Raw genomic sequence first — 18244 nt, 5'->3', positions numbered from 1 at the left:
GAAACAAAACTCCGTTCGAGGTTTAGAATGGTCGTAAGCCCGATGTATCGAAGCTGCGGATTTTCGGAAGCACAGCGTATCTCCACATTCCGAAAGAGCGAAGAGCAAAATTGGATCCGAAATGTAAAAAGTTGTTTTACGTAGGATACACTGTGAACGGGTATCGGCTTTGGGATGCCGAGAAGAGAAAAATTGTGATTGGAAGAGATATAGTGTTTGATGAGAACTCTCTATACCATAACATTAAATCGGAAATGAAGGGCAATATTCCGAAAGTTGTCGAACTAGTATGTGATGATGAAATGAACCGTAACACAGTGAATCCAGTGGCGGTGGCTGGTTCGGACGATGATTCGGATACAGGTCTAGAGATTCAACAATCAGAAGAAAGAAAAAGAAGCGGTCGAGTACGGCGACAGCCGGCGTGGTTTGATTATTATGAGTTGGCTGAAAACGCGCTATGTGCCGAGAACTTTATTGAAGATATTCCAAGTTCCGTGGAAGAGCTTCGCAAGCGGAGTGATTGGCCGGGATGGCAAAAAGCTATTGCAGATGAGATGGCATCACTCACCAAGAATAAGACTTGGACTCTGACTTCGTTACCTCCAGGTAAGAACTTAATCGATAGTAAATGGATCTTCAAGATCAAGCATAATGATGCAGATGGAATCGATCGGTATGAAGCGCGATTAGTTGCAAGAGGTTTTTCTCAACGTAAAGGATTTGACTATGAAAATACTTACCCTCCAGTGGCTGGATTGACAACATTACGGGTTTTACTGGCTATTGCAAATCGGGAGCGAATGCATTTTCATCAACTTGATGTAAAAACTGCTTTCTTGAACGGGCACTAGGATCATGAAATATATATGCGCTTACCGAAGGAATTCGATTCTGGTGACCTAGTAGCGAGGTTACAGAAATCATTGTAAGGACTTAAACAGGCTTCACGAGCCTGGAATTCTAGATTCCATGAATTTGTTTCGACGCTTGGATTTCGGCGCAGTGAAATTGACAATTGTTTTTACATTGCAATAATCGCTGGAAAGTTGTTGTTCCTAATTATTTATGTGGATGACATATTAATCGCTTGTCACTCACTAAACGTAATCAACAAATTGAAGGAAAAGTTGAAGGCTGAATTCGAAATGACTGATATGAACGAAGTGCGTACATTTCTGGGATTGACAATCGTGCGACGACAGGATGAAGACATCATGGAGATCAGTCAGAAGCGGTATCTGGAGAAACTTTTAGAGCGATTTAGTATGACTTATTGCAAACCAAAACAGACTCCATTGGAAGCTAATCTGAAACTGGGTAAATGTACTGATCCGACTAAGCACACTACCAAGCCTTACCGTGAGCTTATCAGCTGTCTGATTTACGTAGCAGTTACTTCACGTCCTGACATATGTGCAGCTGTTAATTACTATAGCGCTTTTCAAAGTTGTGCTAGCGACGAGCATTGGAACCATGCAAAGCGCATACTGCAGTATATAAAAGGTACCCTCGATTTAAAACTAGTCTTCAAACGTTGCAAAAGCAGTGCAATGGTAGAAGGATATGCAGATTCTGATTGGGCTGGAGACATAGGAGACCGGAAATCCCATTCTGGATACGTGTTTAAAGTCTACAACTCGACCATATAATGGACAGCACAAAAGCAGAAGACGGTAGCCTTTCGTCGGATGAAGCGGAATTTATTTCATTGAGCGGTGCGGTAAAGGAAGCCATCTGGTTAAGGATGTTGCTGAAGGATTTTGAGAGAGACAATGGTGGACCAATCGTTATTCACGAAGATAACCAAGCTTGTATCACCGTAGCTGAAGACGATAAGATGACCAAACGTCTGAAGCATCTCGATGTACGTTACCGTTTCGTGCAGGATGAAGTGCAGAGAGGAAAAATTCGATTGAAATACGTAGCATCAGAAGATCAAATTGCAGACATTATGACCAAGGGTCTTACTAGAGTGCAGTTTGAAAAGTTACGTGGATTATTAGGTGTGTTGGCTTGAAGGGGGGTGTTAACAGTGTAATTATATGCAACCGACTACACCATGTACGCAGCCCTTCTGGCAGCACTGATAAATGTGCGTTTCTATTCTTCCGTTCCTTGACAATAAAATTCACTTCAAGTTTAATTACCAACCAGTATAAACGCGTTTTTCTATCGCTTGTCCGAAGCCCTCGGTTCGCATTCTCCTCGTGTTCGTTTTGTGTTGCGCTGATCTTTTCACGGAGGAGGAGAACCACCCGGAGAAGCGATCCAGGACATGCAAACGGCGATTTTGCAAATCACCCAACTCTTGCAGCGGTTTGCAGTTCCCAGGCAGCCAAATCCGGAACACACGTTGGAAGCCCTTTCTTCCAACATCAGCGAGTTTTCTTTCAACCCAGAAAATGGCGTCACATTCAAGAAATGGTTCGCACGCTATACCGACCTTTTCGAGAGCGACGCGCAGCATTTGGATGATGCAGCCAAGGTTCGGCTGTTGCTGCGAAAATTGGACACCGCTTCCCACAGTCGGTATTTGAATTACATCCTTCCAAGGCTCCCTAAGGATGTTACGTTCAAGGACACCGTGGAAACGCCGACGCCGGTTCCAGTGTCTCCAACTAGCGTAAAGCGAAGGAGACGACATCATAACCTACGGCGGAAAGGTAAACCGAGCGTGTGAAGATTTCGATTTTGCGAACCTAACAATCGACCAGTTCAGTTCTGAAAGCAGACGCCAGCTTGATTGAGCATCTAGCCAGCTCGAAAGCAGCAGTATACGCCATCGGTGAGAAGAAGAGACCATCAAAGCTCCCAAGCCCTCGTTTAAACCGGAAGCCAAATCTCCAAAGACGCCGTGATGGCAATGCGGCCAGATGCACTTCGTGAAGGATTGCACATACAGCAGCCATCTGTGCAAATCTTGCCACAAGGAAGGGTACTGCGGATGCTTCACCAAGACTTCAAACGCGCCTGCTGGGGATAATTCCAACCAAAAGGGTAAGAAGAACCAGAAGAAGAAGACCAAGTACCAAGCCAACATCGTTCACACTGTAAACCACACCGGTAATCTCACCCGTGTCGTCACGACAATGATGAACGGACGTCAAGCCACACTGCAACTCGACAGTGGATCACCAATCACCATCATCAGTGAAGAGACCTGGAGGAAGGTTGGATCACCTGTACTCAAGCCATCGTCCTGTGAAGCACTTTCTGCAACCAAAGATCCTCTGCCGCTGCTGGGGGAATTCACCTGTCTCGTAGGAGTCAACGACGTCATCAAGCCTGGACTATGCCGAGTAACGTCAGTCAAGGGACTCAACCTGTTCGGCTCGGAATGGATGGACCTCTTCGAGATGTGGACGAAACCATTGTCATCGTTCATTAATCAAGTGAATCAATCCAATTTAAATTCTTTTTCTGGAAAGCATCTCCTCATGCGGTTTCCCGAAGTTTTTCAGGACACTCTTGGGCATTGCCAGAAAACTCAAATCAGTCTTCACCTGAAGCCAGATGCCAGACCGATTTTTCGATCCAAACGCCCAGTTCCATACAACGCCCTTGGTCGAAACCGAGCTCAATCGTCTGCAGCAGTTGGACATTATCTCACCAGTAGATTACTCCGACTAGGCAGCTCCTATCGTGGCAGTTCGGAAGCCGGGTGGAAAGGTTCGAATTTGTGCCAACTACTCAACTGGGCTGAACTCGATGCTGGAGGCGCACAATTTTCTGCTTCCCACACCGGACGACATCTTCTCGAAGTTGGCTGGAAGCAAAGCGTTTAGCATAATCGATCTGTCGGACGCTTACCTACAGGTTGAAGTCGACGATGCATCGAAGCGACTCCTCACCATCAACACCCACCGGAGCCTATTCAACTTCAACAGGCTGGCTCCTGGTGTAAAGTCAGCACTCGGTGCTTTCCAACAGCTAATGCACACCATGCTTGGATTTCCGGTGTTGAGGTGTTCCTGGATGACTTCAACATCTTCAGCAAAAACTTAATCATCTTCAGCAAAAACGAGGAGCAACACTATCAGACGTTGTGCACCCTGTTGCCTCCAAGAATATGGGTTCCATCTGAAGCTGGAAAAGTGTCATTTCTATCAGTGGGAAATGAAATATCTGGGGCACATCGTCGACGCAAATGGCCTACGCCCGGATCCGTACACATTTTATCAGTACACGTTGAAATTTTATCTGTCAAAAAGTGACAAATATTTGGCTAATTAGCACCCTCAGCGGTGTGAAGCAAGAATCTATTATCACATAGTAATGAAAGGATTCTCTTGAAGAACAATCTTTCTTGAGTAAATTCTGGTTCGACCAAAAACGTAAATGAACAATCTCTGAGTTACAAAATATTTCGTTTAAGTAGTTGACTGGTATGCCTGGTATATGAACTTCCTATCTTCTTCTTGGATGGCGTTAACGTTCCCTGTGCAACTTTTGCCGTCTCAACGTATGCATTAACTAGCGTCATTTATTAATATTTAGTTGAGATTTTTTAAGCCAAATAACACTGCCTTGAATGTAATCCGAGGGGCAAGCTCTAGAACACGCGTGATCACAGTGCAAGTCGAAGGAAATTTCTCTGACGAAAAATCCCCCGGTCAGAACGGGAATCGAACCCGAACTCCCGGCATGATAATGTGAGACGCTAACCACTCGGCCACGGGTGCACTTAACTTCCACGTGAACGTGAACTTCCCATCTTCCTGGCTATTAGTACAATCAAAGTTTGACACAACCAAAACGCGCCTTTCCACCTTCTATCCTTCATCTCGAGACCAATATGTCAAAACCACTCTGCGGTCATCTTGAAAGTATACTGTGTTTTGTATTTAAAAAAACATGATACGCTTGTGCACGGATTGTTAACTCTATTCAATACGACATTTTACGTTGCGAAAGTTCTATACGCAAAACTTTTCTATTCACTATAGTAAAACATTTTCACCGACCCGTATGAGTTCGACTGTGCTTTTGGAGGGCTGAACAATTGATGAACGCTTTTGCACACTGTGCACAAGAATAGGGACGCTCACCTGCAAAAGAATTACTGCTTAATGGTTCATTATAGTAAACTATTTTTTACCTACCCGTATGAATTCGAATGTGTTCTTTGAGATTTGAACTATTGATAAACGACTTCGAACAATGTGGACAAAGAAAAGGACGTTCACCTGCAAAAGAATAACTTGCATGATTCTTGATTGATGCATCATAGTATTATGTTTTAACTATGTTTTACCTACCTGTATGAACTCGAATATGTTCTTTAAGATTATAACCACTGTGAAACGCCTTCGAACAATGTGGACAAGGATAGCGACGTTCACCTGCAACAGAATAACTCGGCAAAATGACTCATTGTAGTAAAACATATTTTACCAACCCGTATGAATCCGAATATGCGTTTGGAGCGATGCAGAACTCATAAACGCTTTTGGACACTGTGGGCAAGAATAGGGACGTTCACCTGCAAAGGAATGACTGCGAAATGGTTCATTGTAGTAAAACATATTTTACCAACCAGTGTGAGTTCGAATATGCTTATGGAGCGATGCAGAACTTACATACGCTTTTGGACACTGTGGACAAGAATAGGGACGTTCACCTGCGAAAAAACAGTATCTGTGCTGAGTGGTTCATTGCAGTAAAACATATTTAACAAACCAGTATGTGTACGAATGTGGCTTTGGAGCGACACAGAACTCGTAAAAGCTTTTGGACACTGTGAACAAGAAAATAGACATTTACCTGTAAGGAAACTGAATCTTTGCTGAGTGATTCATTGCAGTAAAACATATTTAACTAACCAGTATGAGCTCGAATGTGCTTTTGGAGGGATGAAGGAGTGATAAACGCCTTTGAACACTGTGGACAAGAATAGGGAAGGTCACCTACAAAGAAATAGTCGTTATGAAAAGTTCATTTTAATAAAACATTCGTTCGAGTGATCACGGTATTAATCTCTCTCTCTTCTCTCTCTCCCTCTCTCTCTCTCTCTCTCTCTCTCTCTCTCTCTCTCTCTCTTTCTCCTCTCTCTCTTTCTCCTCTCTCTCTCCACTCTCTCTTTCTCCTCTCTCTCTCCACTCTCTCTTTCTCCTCTCTCTCTCCACTCTCTCTTTCTCCTCTCTCTCTCCACTCTCTCTTTCTCCTCTCTCTCTCTCACGCTATTTTGATAGTACATGGCTGTAGCTTTAGGGTTATGCTATTAATTGTTGCCTTATTGCTATGGAGTTAGGAATTCTACTCTACGGCCTCAACACTATCTTTTATGGTTTCAATTTCCGTTTTTATAAGTGTGTTTTATAATGACTGCGGAGATAAAGGTGTGTTCCAAATTTTAGATCAACCGCTCAACAGAAAAGGGGTTAAATTTCAATTAGTATGGTTCAGCGCCATAGACAAACATGTTACATACAAACATACAAATATGTCACAGCTAAATAAAACCGTTTAAAAACTCCAGCATTCTATCAAATCGAGCGCTATTAGCCACTCATTCACCCGGCGCGACGCTTCCACCGCTTTTAACACACTTCGATAGGCCCTCCTGCTCCACATAGCATTGATATTCCTGTCTCTCACTCTTGCGGTATCGCACCGCATAATCCCCGGCAAATGCAGCGATATCTCTTTTGCTGAAAATCAATTTCAAGATATCGTCCATCCTGTTTGGCGTCCGATGATAGAATGTGGCCAAGCCCCACCATCGCTCACTTTATATAGCCATATAGTTAACGTTGTAGCGACTGCCTATATTTATTTATAATCTCTTTTTTGTCTCCCTCCTTCACCTTGTCTATACGTTTCGCCCGTACTCGTGGTTGTTTGTAATGAATAGCTGTATGCTGCGGAATCTCAGACAAAATGTATGGGAAAGTAGGGAATTCTTTGTTCCAATTTTTCATCAATTTGAACGTTATATGAGCTGAAAACCCGTAATGTGTAGCATATAAACAATTGCTGAGGATATTTCCTATCAATGTGTGTATTTGGAACCAAAATCCATTCATTAATTGAGGAGGTATTAGCGTTCAAAAACTGAACACTTTTTCACACCGAAATATTGAAATGGGCCCCTATATTGAAAGGTTAGACGTAGTCCTACGTCAAAAACATAATACGCTTGTGCACGGGTTGTTAACTCTATTCAATACGACATTTTACGTTGCGAAAGTTCTATACGCAAAACTTTTCTATTCACTATAGTAAAACATTTTCACCCACCCGTATGAGTTCGACTGTGCTTTTGGAGGGCTGAATAATTGATGAACGCTTTTGCACAATGTGCACAAGAATAGGGCCGTTCACCTGCAAAGGAATGACTGCTGAATGGTTCATTATAGTAAACTATTTTTTACCTACCCGTATGAATTCGAATGTGTTCTTTGAGATTTGAACTATTGATAAACGACTTCGAACAATGTGGACAAAGAAAAGGACGTTCACCTGCAAAAGAATAACTTGCTTGATTCTTGATTGATTCATTATAGTATAATGTTTTAACTATATTTTAACTATGTTTTACCTACCTGTATGAATTCGAATATGTTCTTTAAGATTATAACCACTGTGAAACGCCTTCGAACAATGTGGACAAGGATAGCGACGTTCACCTGCAACAGAATAACTCGACAAAATGACTCATTGTAGTAAAACATATTTTGCCAACCCGTATGAATCCGAATATGCGTTTGGAGCGATGCAGAACTCATAAACGCTTTTGGACACTGTGGACAAGAATAGGTACGTTCACCTGCGAAAAAACTGTATCTGTGCTGAGTGATTAATTGCAGTAAAACATATTTAACAAACTAGTATGTGTTCGAATGTGGCTTTGGAGCGACGCAGAGCTCGTAAAAGCTTTTGGACACTGTGAACAAGAAAATATACCTTCACCTGTAAGGAAATTGAATCTTTGCTGAGTGATTCATTGCAGCAAAACATATTTAACTAACAGAGCTCGAATGTGCTTTTGGAGGGATGAAGGAGTAATAAACGCCTTTGAACACTGTGAACAAGAATAGGGACGTGCACCTACAAAGAAATGGTCCTTCTGAAAGGTTCATTTTCATAAAACAAGGAAGCACATTCGCTTTCATAAGGGTTGGTAGAACACTACCAACCCTTATGAAAGCGAATGTGCTTCTTGAGCGTTGAAGACCTCGTAAATGCTATCGAACACTGTGCGCAATAATAGGGACGTTCACCTACAAATGAATGACTGCTGAATGGTTCATTAGAGTAAACTATGTTTTACCAACCCGTATGAGTTCGAATGTGTAGTTTGAGATTTGAACTATTGATAAACGCCTTCGAATAATGTGGACAAAGATAGGGACGTTCACCTGCAGAAGAATGACTCATTATAGTATTACTAGATGACCCGGCAAACGTTGTTCTGCCATACACATCATTTTACTGAATATTTTTGTTTTTTTGTTTCAGTTCAATGCATTGATGCAATGTCAAAGGCACCAACAAAGCCTTTATGATGACTGAAAACAAAGAATGTCTACTGCTTGGAAGAAGGCTGAATATTTGCCTCAGCAGAGACTCTTTACTAATACCCAATTAAATATGCACACACTTATATCCGTCTTGCGCTCTTTTCAATAGAAGCCCTTTTTGTTAATATTGCTTCTTGATCAGCTTAGCTGTCATCCTTTGTGGAGAGAGTTTTGCTACCGTCATGCAAAATCAAATCACAGACAAAATTCCAGAATATTTATATTCTTGGTGAGCTGAAGATAGCCTAGCTTGATGATTGCTAAAGACATCAGCGAGTCAGTAATTTGGTCGCGTCCACAGCTCAATCCGAAATCAAAGTCTCACATGTACTTTAAACTTCTTCAGTTCATTCGTCTCTAACCTTTTAAAAGGCCATTGGAAAACGTTACTTTTTCCTCGTATTACTCCTCCACTCTTCACTGTCCAGCTCGATGTTGAAAAACGATGTTGTACAGTCGGTGTCCTCACGAAGAATGAAAGCTTGCCTCAGCAAGATCCACTGTATATACTCTAGGCAAATATTCCCCTTCGTTCTTCTTTTCCGTTTCCCCTTCGTTGCTCGTCCATAAGTTGCTCGTTATTGACAGCTCTGTTCGGGAGAGCACACAAATAGACGGAACAAATATATGGGAAAATGGAAACGGAAATAGTTTTCATGAATTTTAACCGTTTAAACACCATGGGATTGTAATGCATAGCATATCAAACAAATCATAGGGAATTTCCGATTCGTTTGAAATGTAAATCGCCAAAATCCGTTCGCGGCAAAAATAGTTATTAACGTTAACTTCATTTCATAAAAACGTGACCTGTTTTCTGATTTGGCACCCTTAATGAAGGACGTAGTTCTACGCCAAAAATGTTGAATAAAGTGTTTAGTATGATTCCTTGCTGTGGTGGCTCAGAGCAGACAAGCGACCGCAAAGGGTTAATGGTTGACCTCCTTATATAGATTATCAGTAAAGTATCAGTATCAGAAAACAAATTACATTCTCACCTTTGTGTCCTTCGATTTTCGTTACGGTTTCCTGTTTAATAGGATCTGTCTCAAAAACGTTATCATTATCCGACGGCTTGTGGTCATCAATCATTAACTCTGGCTCCATCTTGATGGTAATCGGTTCAGTGCTGGGAAAAATTAGGAAACAGCACTCGGGAATGTTGTGGACGGTTATGAACTCTTGGTGGCATTTGTCGCACGTAGGATAACTGCTTAACTGGGAAGCGAAACTGCTCAATTTCTGCAGGATAGCTTTTAGTTTCTGTTCATGAAGATTCGAGGGGACCAACGATTGACGAAATTCCTCATTGCATATAGCAGAGCAGAAGCTGCATTGGTCACTGTTAAAATAAAATGTAGCGAACTTCAGTGTCATTCACAACAGTTAGACCAAAATCTAACGATAACGATACGCATACGAGTAACAAATGCGGCTTGCAATAATTCTTTCTCTTAATGATTTTCCCTATAAACTTACAGATTCTTACTAACGAGCGTCATCACACTACACCAGAAAAGTTCAAACTATCCAGTAATAGCCTGGAAAAACTAACTATTACTAAAATTTTTCTTTTATTCAGAAACAAACAAAATAAGCTATCGTTTGTAAAATTTGAATCTTTGGAATTGTTTCATTGACAGCTGCTCACTGAGACCAATGTTCTGGAAAAAAGGTAATGAAGATGGTAGAGTTTGGAGCGGCATAGCATGCGCTGCCATAACTATTTCTCAAATAGTGACGTCAGTCGTTGTGTTTATCTTTGATTGCCCATCGCATCAATGTGAAAATGCTATTTCCAAGAAGTAATTTATCGACTAAAAACGTACATTTTTTTTCAAGTTCCCGCTGAATATGAGGGTAATGTGATAGCGTGCAGTGAATATTTGTGAAATCATGTCCAAAACAGATGGATAAAAGTGATATTTCCATGTGCCATTTTCACTCCCCCACCTTCGTAGAAGTAAACGAAGTTTCATTATTTTAACGTTTCGAAGGCTCTCAGTGTCAGTGTGTATGTTGTGAGAGAATAATCGCCAATTAATCAAAATTTTACCGAAAATGTTACTGCTTTCAAGAATTAAGCATACGACAGCTCTCTGGACCTTTTTACCACATAAATAATAGAAAAAAAGCCACGACACAATTGTCTCTGTTAAAAAACAAACAGTTGAATGATTACATGAGAATTTTGGCTCAAATTATCATGCAACCGTGAAAACTTTCAACATTGTTTTGTTTTTTCCAGCCGGGAGCTATAATTGATGCTAGGATCGTTAGCAATATCTCAAGCAGAACTGTCAGTGGGATACCCAATACATGTGGAAACAAAGGGAAAATGTCAGTGGGATACTCGATATGTTGGCTCCTGTCAGTTCAATAGGGGTTCTCTAAAGACGTCACCCGGGTGGTTTTTTCCATATACATTCCATGTTGAATGCAAATAATTACGACACGATATTTTGCTTGCCAATACAGATATACTTCGCCTACTGCTCCACCTCGATATGTACTCGTTGCCCTGAAACGTTTCGTCCTGTTCAAGGTGTATATATTTATACTGAAGGTGTGACCGTGTCGTCAATAAGTGCGCAAGGGGAAACGGTATAAATATATAGAGTGTCGGGATGGCCTCCTTGCATATAATAATAATATATTTACACCGCTATATGTTAATTCACTATCTTGTGTATATTGATTTACACGTGGTACACTAGCGCGACCGTACTGTTCGACTCTCGCTCTCAATCTGTCACGTCAATGTTTTACTCAAGACGGGTCTATGGGACTAGGTGAGGCCGTTTCGTCATTAAGTTGGTTAGGGGAGCGGTATATGAAAACAGTACGGAAGAAGGCAGAAGGGGAATTATTTCCTTGAAGCGTGAAAGAGACAGACTGATCAGGAGCGAGCTTCGGCACTAGCGTATTGTGTTTTGTTTACAAACAAAACACAGTAGACTTCCAAGATGGCTGAAGAGTGGATTTACCAAGTTGGCCAACCTTAGGATATACTTCTACGCGCCTTGGTTTTACTCTCACACACTACCGTTCGTAGCAGGGCTGCTACATTGATAAATGTGTCGTTTGCCGAGGGGCACGACCCTACATAGAGGACTGTGGAAAGGGATTTGATTGTAAAACGCGGGAAAAATATTTTCATCACCATCACGTGGGCAAAACCCACGATAAATACAATACGGCACCGCGACTTATGAGAAAGCAAAAGGGTGACGTCTTTAGAGAACCCCTATTGTACTGACAGTAGCCAACATATCGAGTATCCCACTGACATTTTCCCTTTTTTTCACATGAATTGGGTATCCCACTGACAGTTCTGCTTGAGATTTTGCTAACGATTCAGCACCAATCATAGCACCCGGTTGTGAGAAAGGCCTTTCAGCCATCGGAGATGGATTTCATCTCCAGTGTTTGTAAACAATTAGCAATATTTTGCTTTTTTTTACTTTTTGTGTGTGGAATTGTTTTGGTGGCAATAAGAGCATTGAAAAGTTGAAAGGTAAGTCCTTTACGATTAAAGCTAGGTTTGTAATATACTCTATCTTATCTTATGTTTCAGCTCAAGAGAACAAATCGAACAAATGTCGGTTGGTGATGGGGATATTTTCCCGCGTTTTGCAGTCAAATCCCTTCACACAGTCCTCTGTATATTTATACCGTTTCCCATCGTGCACTTATTGACGACACGGTCACAACTTTAGTATATATACACACACCTTGGGTTTTGGCTACAACAAAAAAAATGTAGATAGACTAGGGATGCCACGAAACTTTTTCAAACGAAACGACAAAATGCATTCACAACAAAAATAAAAATAAAATCAGTTGAAAAACTTTGTTTATTCTAATTTATAGATGATATAGATAATGTCCACATGGATACGTAAAATTGTAGAAAAACATTCACATGTATTTTAAATCCTTGAAATTCTCACCCTGAGTTTATCAATCAATCATTCATCATTCATATTTTTCTCATTGAACGTTGTACTTCTTCAGTGAAATTTGTATTCTGAAAGTATCACAAATAGACTGTGGACGATAGAGCAATTTTCATTTCGTTTATTGCAGATGAAAATTGCTCTATCGTCCACAGCCTGCAGTATCGTGGTTGCAATGCAATAGAGGATATAAAAATAACGGGGTTCTCTTTATTGCGCGAGTGAGGAGAGCAGCAATCACAACCAGCGTGAGAAAGAAGTCCTCCACGGCGGACGCGGTGCATGTGCCGTATCATCGCAGTGTGTGCTTTATCATCGTCATCGATTCCATCATCGTGTTGTGGTGCGATATACCGTTGCATCTGTGCCGAGCGATTGCCACGCGGTTCGATTGGGACACCGTTTCATCTCATTCGCATTGGTGTGCGATTTAGGTATAATATATATTAGGTTTAGAAATACAAAAAAATTAAAAATTATATTATTTTATATCTGCCGTGATGGCAGAAGGTCATGTTGACATGGAGATTGAAACTACTTTTTCCTCCTCACTAGCTACAACGGGGGCTGGGAAGTCGCTTAAACGCGTTCGCCCCTCAGAAGATGCCTCTTCAGGGAAAGAGTTAATCAACCCTAACAAGTCCCCCTCAAGAAAATTGGCAAACTTTTCCTCTTCGGCCCCTCAATCTCCCGCTCCCGCTTCCGCTCAACTCCCGAACATGCCTCCCAGCCCTACTGATCCCGCTCCCGCTCAACAATCGACCTCGTCCTCCCCCTCAGTTATTTCCTCTCCTCGTGTCAAGGTCTATCCAGACGATGCACTTGGAGCTGGTCCATGGGTTGTTTTTTTCCGGCCCAAACCAAAAGGAAAGTCAATTAATGTCATTCAGGTTTCGAAAGATCTGCCAAGATTATATTCCTCCGTGGTCGAAATCTCTATGGTTAGACCGAACAAACTGCGTGTTGTCGTGAGTGATCGGAAACGCGCAAATGCAATTGTGATCGACGAGAGATTCTCCCTAGAGTATCGTGTCTACGTGCCCTCCCATTACGTAGAAATCTCGGGGGTGGTAACTGAAACGGGTCTGACGTGCGAAATGATAAAAGAAGGAGTTGGTAAATTCAAGACTCCCTTTGGTGGGCATAAAAATTTTGGACAGCCGCCAACTAGGTGAAGTATCCCAAGGACAGTGAAAAAATAAATTCACGCCGTCAGACTCGTTTCGAGTAACTTTTGCTGGTTCCGCTCTCCCTGACTACGTCATGGTGGGCAAACTGAGACCGCCTGTGCGACTCTTCGTGCCAAAGCCCATGACTTGCCAGAAATGCAAGTCAGTTGGTCACACTTCAGATTATTGTGCCAACAAGGAGCGCTGTGCCACTTGCGGAGAGCAACATGAGGGGAAATCCTGCAGTGCGACTGAGCATAAATGTCCATATTGCGGGGGATCCCCACACGAGCTCTCACTTTGTGAAACTTACAAGAGTCGCTGGGAGAAACAGAAGCGCTCTTTGAAGGAACGCTCGAAACGCACTTTTGCGGATATCTTAAAGGGCGCTTCTCCACAGGCCCAACAACAACAACCAATCAACACACAAAATGTCTTCATCACGTTGCCCGTTAACGAAATGGAAGCGGACACAGCTAACGAGGGCACACCGTTCATTTTCCAAGGGAATCCCCGGCGCAAAAATGTAACCACTCCCAAAGTTCAAGGACAAGCCCCTCCGGTTATACCCCCTGTTAGCATGCCTAAAAATTCGAGTGCAACGGACAAGCAAAATCAGGTTTCTCCTGGTTTCCGTGGGAATAATTCACCTTCGAATGGCCCAGCACTCGAGGGGACATCAAAAACCCCAACTGTTCCTGTTTTTCCGTCCACTTCAACTTCCCAATCGGGATTCATAAAGATGACTGACCTTGTGGATCACATCTTCACGTGTTTTAACGTTTCCGACTCCATCAGAACCATTGTCATCTCAATGCTTCCAGTGCTAAAGTCAATTTTGCAGCAATTGATGCAAACATGGCCCCTCCTTGCAATGATTATCTCTCTTGATGTCTAATTTAAATAGAGAGGTCGGAGATATCACTGTTTTACAGTGGAATTGTCGTAGTCCTTAAATCCTTAAATTGGATACATTCAAATTTTTTATTCATAAGTTCAATTGTGATGTTTTTGCTCTGTCCGAAACTTGGCTTTCTTCGCGAGATGATCTCTCTTTCCACGATTTTAATATTATACGCTTGGACCGTGATGACAGATACGGAGGGGTGCTATTGAGTATCAATAAGTGCCACTCATTTTTTAGAATTGACTTTCCACCTATTGGAGGGATCGAAGCTGTTGCTTGTCATGCAAACATCAGAGGCAAAGACCTCTGTATTGTCAGCTTGTATTGGCCTCCGAGAGCTGCGGTTAGCCGCAAGCAACTTGTTGACATGTGCTCACTCCTTCCTGAGCCACGATTGATCTTGGGAGATTTCAACTCTCACGGAACTGCCTGGGGGGAAAAGTACGACGACAATCGTTCATCGATGATATATGACCTTTGTAACAGCTTCAATATGCTTCAATACGTGTACCTAAACCTCCTGCTGACCCAAGTGCTCTTGACCTCTCGCTTTGCTCGAATTCACTATCGTTAGATTGCAAGTGGAATGTAATCCAGGACCCCAACGGTAGTGATCACTTGCCAATCAAAATTTCCATCACCATTGGGTCGAATTCTTCTGAATCTATAAACATGGCATATGACCTCACAAGACACATTGACTGGAAAAAATATGCGGACGCAATTGCTCTAGCCATCAATTCCAGAGATGGTTTGCCTCCATTGGAGGAGTATAACTTCATTTCTCGTTTGATATATGACAGCGCGGTTCGCACTCAAACGAAACCCATCCCAGGCTCCACTATTCGTCAAAGGCCTCCCAATCCATGGTGGGATAGCCAATGTTCCAAGCTTTATCAGGATAAATCGAACGCATTTAAAGCTTTTCGGAAACGTGGGACCATTGAAAATTTTCAAACGTATTTGGACCTTGATAATCCATTTAAAAACTAGATCAAAGGGAAAGAAACCAAAAAAAGTCCAATCACTGTTCGTTAGACGCACTACTCTTTCGTTTTAATCTTGCCGATGGCAATATCTGTGCTTGTGGCCAAGGTTGTCACGACATCGAACACGTTGTTTGGTCGTGCGAGGAGTATCTTGTTGCCAGATCGAATTTAGAAAACTCCCTTCGGGCTAGAGGAAGGCAGCCCAATGTGCCGGTGAGAGATGTGTTGGCTCGGTTAGACCTTGATTACATGTCCCAAATATATGTCTTCCTAAAAACTATCGATCTTCGTGTGTGATTGTCCTTATATCCTTATATTCTCCTTTTCCTTTTCCTTCACGAGCAATAAAATCCCTTCTTACTAACAATAGAATAAGGTGAAATGTAAATACATATTAGATATAAGATAGGCTTAAGAATTGAGAATGATGAATGTGAGTGCGAATGTGTGTGTGAACATTGTCAACATATCCTTATATCCCATCCTTTTCCTGAAAAAAAATGTCACCCTTCTAAACTCGAGCAAACCGCGAGTAATCGGTTCTCTACTTCATCAACATTAGAATTAATGAAAAATGTTTATATATACTTGTAACTATACAGATAGGAGTTCGGCTCCTTTAAACTTATGTAACTGAGCCTGTAAAAATAAACGATTTAATAAAAAAAAAGTCACAGGAGGGTCGTGTCCGAGACACGGTCGCATAGTTGACGTAGGATTCCGTTAGGCTATCTGTTGATTTTGCATATGTTTGAAGAATTACATCGTAAAACTCTTTGATAATGATTTGGAGGCCCTGAAAAGGGCCGTTTTGTTTGGTTGTTGGGTATGGTTTGTTCACTCCACCAGTGTTTACCGAGTGATGATGACACAAGGATGGTAAACAGTCGTTGGATGGTGCGTATCAGATAAAAGATACCGAAGTGGAACGAGATATGATGAAAACTGCTCTTTGTGATCCTAGACGAGATGGCTCATGTGTTACGTATGGATAAAATAAATAAAAAAAAACTCACCAATGTAATATAAGATAATAACGAACACAATTATCAATTTTTCTTTGATATAGAGAAAACTTATTTGAAATGGAAAAGGTAATTTTCTTTTATATTTTTTTACTTTCTGGGTGCTTATTCAACCCAATGCGAATTTTAATTGGACAACAACAATTAATACTATATGTAGAGCATATGGAAAATCACTTTTTCTAATATATCTTCACTTTTCCAATTTTTCTGCCGTATTAACTTTCCTTGGGTGAAAATGAACACAACAAGATTAAACCTAACGACCCGTTCGCGAGCGAGAACAAACCTTGGTTTTTATTTATTAAAATTGAAATAAATCGTTTCATATATCAAGAAATTTTCAACCCAGCTGCTACCATACATCATACTCACATTTGTGCTAAATTTTTCACAATGAACGATCGATCATTGATATGAAATTTCACGAAGCAACCAACATTCAAGTCCCAAATTAAAATTTTATTTGCTATATTTTATCGTATCACTCACCTCGCTTGCAATATAAAAATGCCCCCGACATGCATATATTTGCAATGCCGATTTCCTTGGTTTCGATGTCTCTGTTAGGGAATACATTTCGGTAGTAACAAAAGTTCCCCCTACTTTCATGTATTTGCAATACCGATTTCCCCCAGGCAACTTGGTTTTGATGTCTCTGTTAGGGACCCGCCGCATGTGTCGTCAATTTCGACCAATCAGAAGTGGTTATATCCGTTAGGATAGGAGTTGAGATTTTTCAATTGTTCGATAGTTAGCTTCATGACAAATATTATTTACTTCAATATAAAAAATTGTTATGGAGTGCCGAAATCGATTGACGCGAAAATCTCATTAATCCATCATGAAATGACTGATCAATAAGCGTTTGAAATTGGACAATTTTCATGATGTGCTCGATTTTCAATTTTCAATTTGTACCCCAATATGTTCCCGAAAGACGTAATCCTACGTCAAAAAATCCGCCCAGGGGCCTGTTGAATTATCGAAATTTCTACTTGTGGATTCCGGTGGCACAATGAATTTAGAAGTGCAGTAAGTTACATTCGCGATGACAGTGGTACAATGTCGACGTCTGGTGGCGACTTTCTATCTGGGCCCATAATTTGGTTCCTAAACACGATGTTTACAAAAATGTTCAATTAGAGGCGAGGATGTCTGATTATTCGTGTCGCCTCTCAGCTCTGTCCAATTACCTAGATGCCGAATTAAAGACAACTTACTGTAATTGACCCCGACTTTTGTGCGCTACACATTCAACATCCCATCATCGTTCCGGCAACTATTCTTTTGAACTTATTTTGCCGACGACGAACTTGCTGCTGCTGATGTATGTGAATATTTATAAAGGGGAAATTAATTGACGTAATGTGACGAGACGTGACGTGAACATGACGTGGATGTTGTATGTGAATCGCACTTTTTATGTACGGCCGAGGACACAGTGAACGCGATGCGACGTGGGCGTTTGGACTCGTTTGCAGGAAAGCTCTTTCGTTCATGAGTGTGGAAATTAAATGCAGTACTAGTTTGTCTATGCGCAAAGTACGTAGAATAGAAGGTAGTCTCCTCCCTGCTTTGTTCAAGTAGTGGTAGGCAAAGAAAAAAAGCAAAAATCCATATAAATTCGAACATTTTTGATTTTTTTTTTAAATTCTAACAAAAGGACT

General features: G+C 41.4%; 1 protein-coding gene across 9 annotated transcripts in view; it reads right to left on the bottom strand.

Annotated features, from left to right (window-relative positions):
• The window catches only part of LOC129771716 (zinc finger protein 501-like), a 60222-nt gene extending 49984 nt beyond the window's left edge, over nt 1-10238 (bottom strand). Inside the window, exons 1-16 of one of the 9 annotated variants that reach the window (XM_055775672.1) lie at nt 10005-10215; nt 9524-9867; nt 8280-8363; nt 7831-7914; nt 7688-7771; nt 7548-7631; nt 7381-7464; nt 7243-7326; nt 5826-5909; nt 5683-5766; nt 5540-5623; nt 5402-5485; nt 5262-5345; nt 5106-5189; nt 4968-5051; nt 744-902 (exon numbers count right to left, since the gene is read on the bottom strand). In XM_055775672.1, coding sequence (XP_055631647.1) covers nt 784-902; nt 4968-5051; nt 5106-5189; nt 5262-5345; nt 5402-5485; nt 5540-5623; nt 5683-5766; nt 5826-5909; nt 7243-7326; nt 7381-7464; nt 7548-7631; nt 7688-7771; nt 7831-7914; nt 8280-8363; nt 9524-9867; nt 10005-10027 — 1578 coding nt within the window. In that variant the 5' untranslated portion in view covers nt 10028-10215 and the 3' untranslated portion in view covers nt 744-783. Of the gene's footprint in view, nt 1-743; nt 4090-4967; nt 5052-5105; nt 5204-5261; nt 5346-5401; nt 5486-5539; nt 5624-5682; nt 5767-5825; nt 5910-7242; nt 7327-7380; nt 7465-7547; nt 7632-7687; nt 7772-7830; nt 7915-8279; nt 8364-9523; nt 9868-10004 lie in introns of those variants that run through there. The other 8 variants (XM_055775674.1, XM_055775670.1, XM_055775671.1 and 5 more) reach the window with 8 other exon arrangements.
• Between the last annotated feature and the right edge of the window lie 8006 nt (nt 10239-18244).

The sequence above is a fragment of the Toxorhynchites rutilus genome, chromosome 2, assembly GCF_029784135.1.
Source record: "Toxorhynchites rutilus septentrionalis strain SRP chromosome 2, ASM2978413v1, whole genome shotgun sequence".
NCBI lineage: Eukaryota > Metazoa > Arthropoda > Insecta > Diptera > Culicidae > Toxorhynchites > Toxorhynchites rutilus.
Note: the sequence above shows the minus strand (reverse complement) of the source record. Positions and strands in the feature narration are given on the sequence as shown.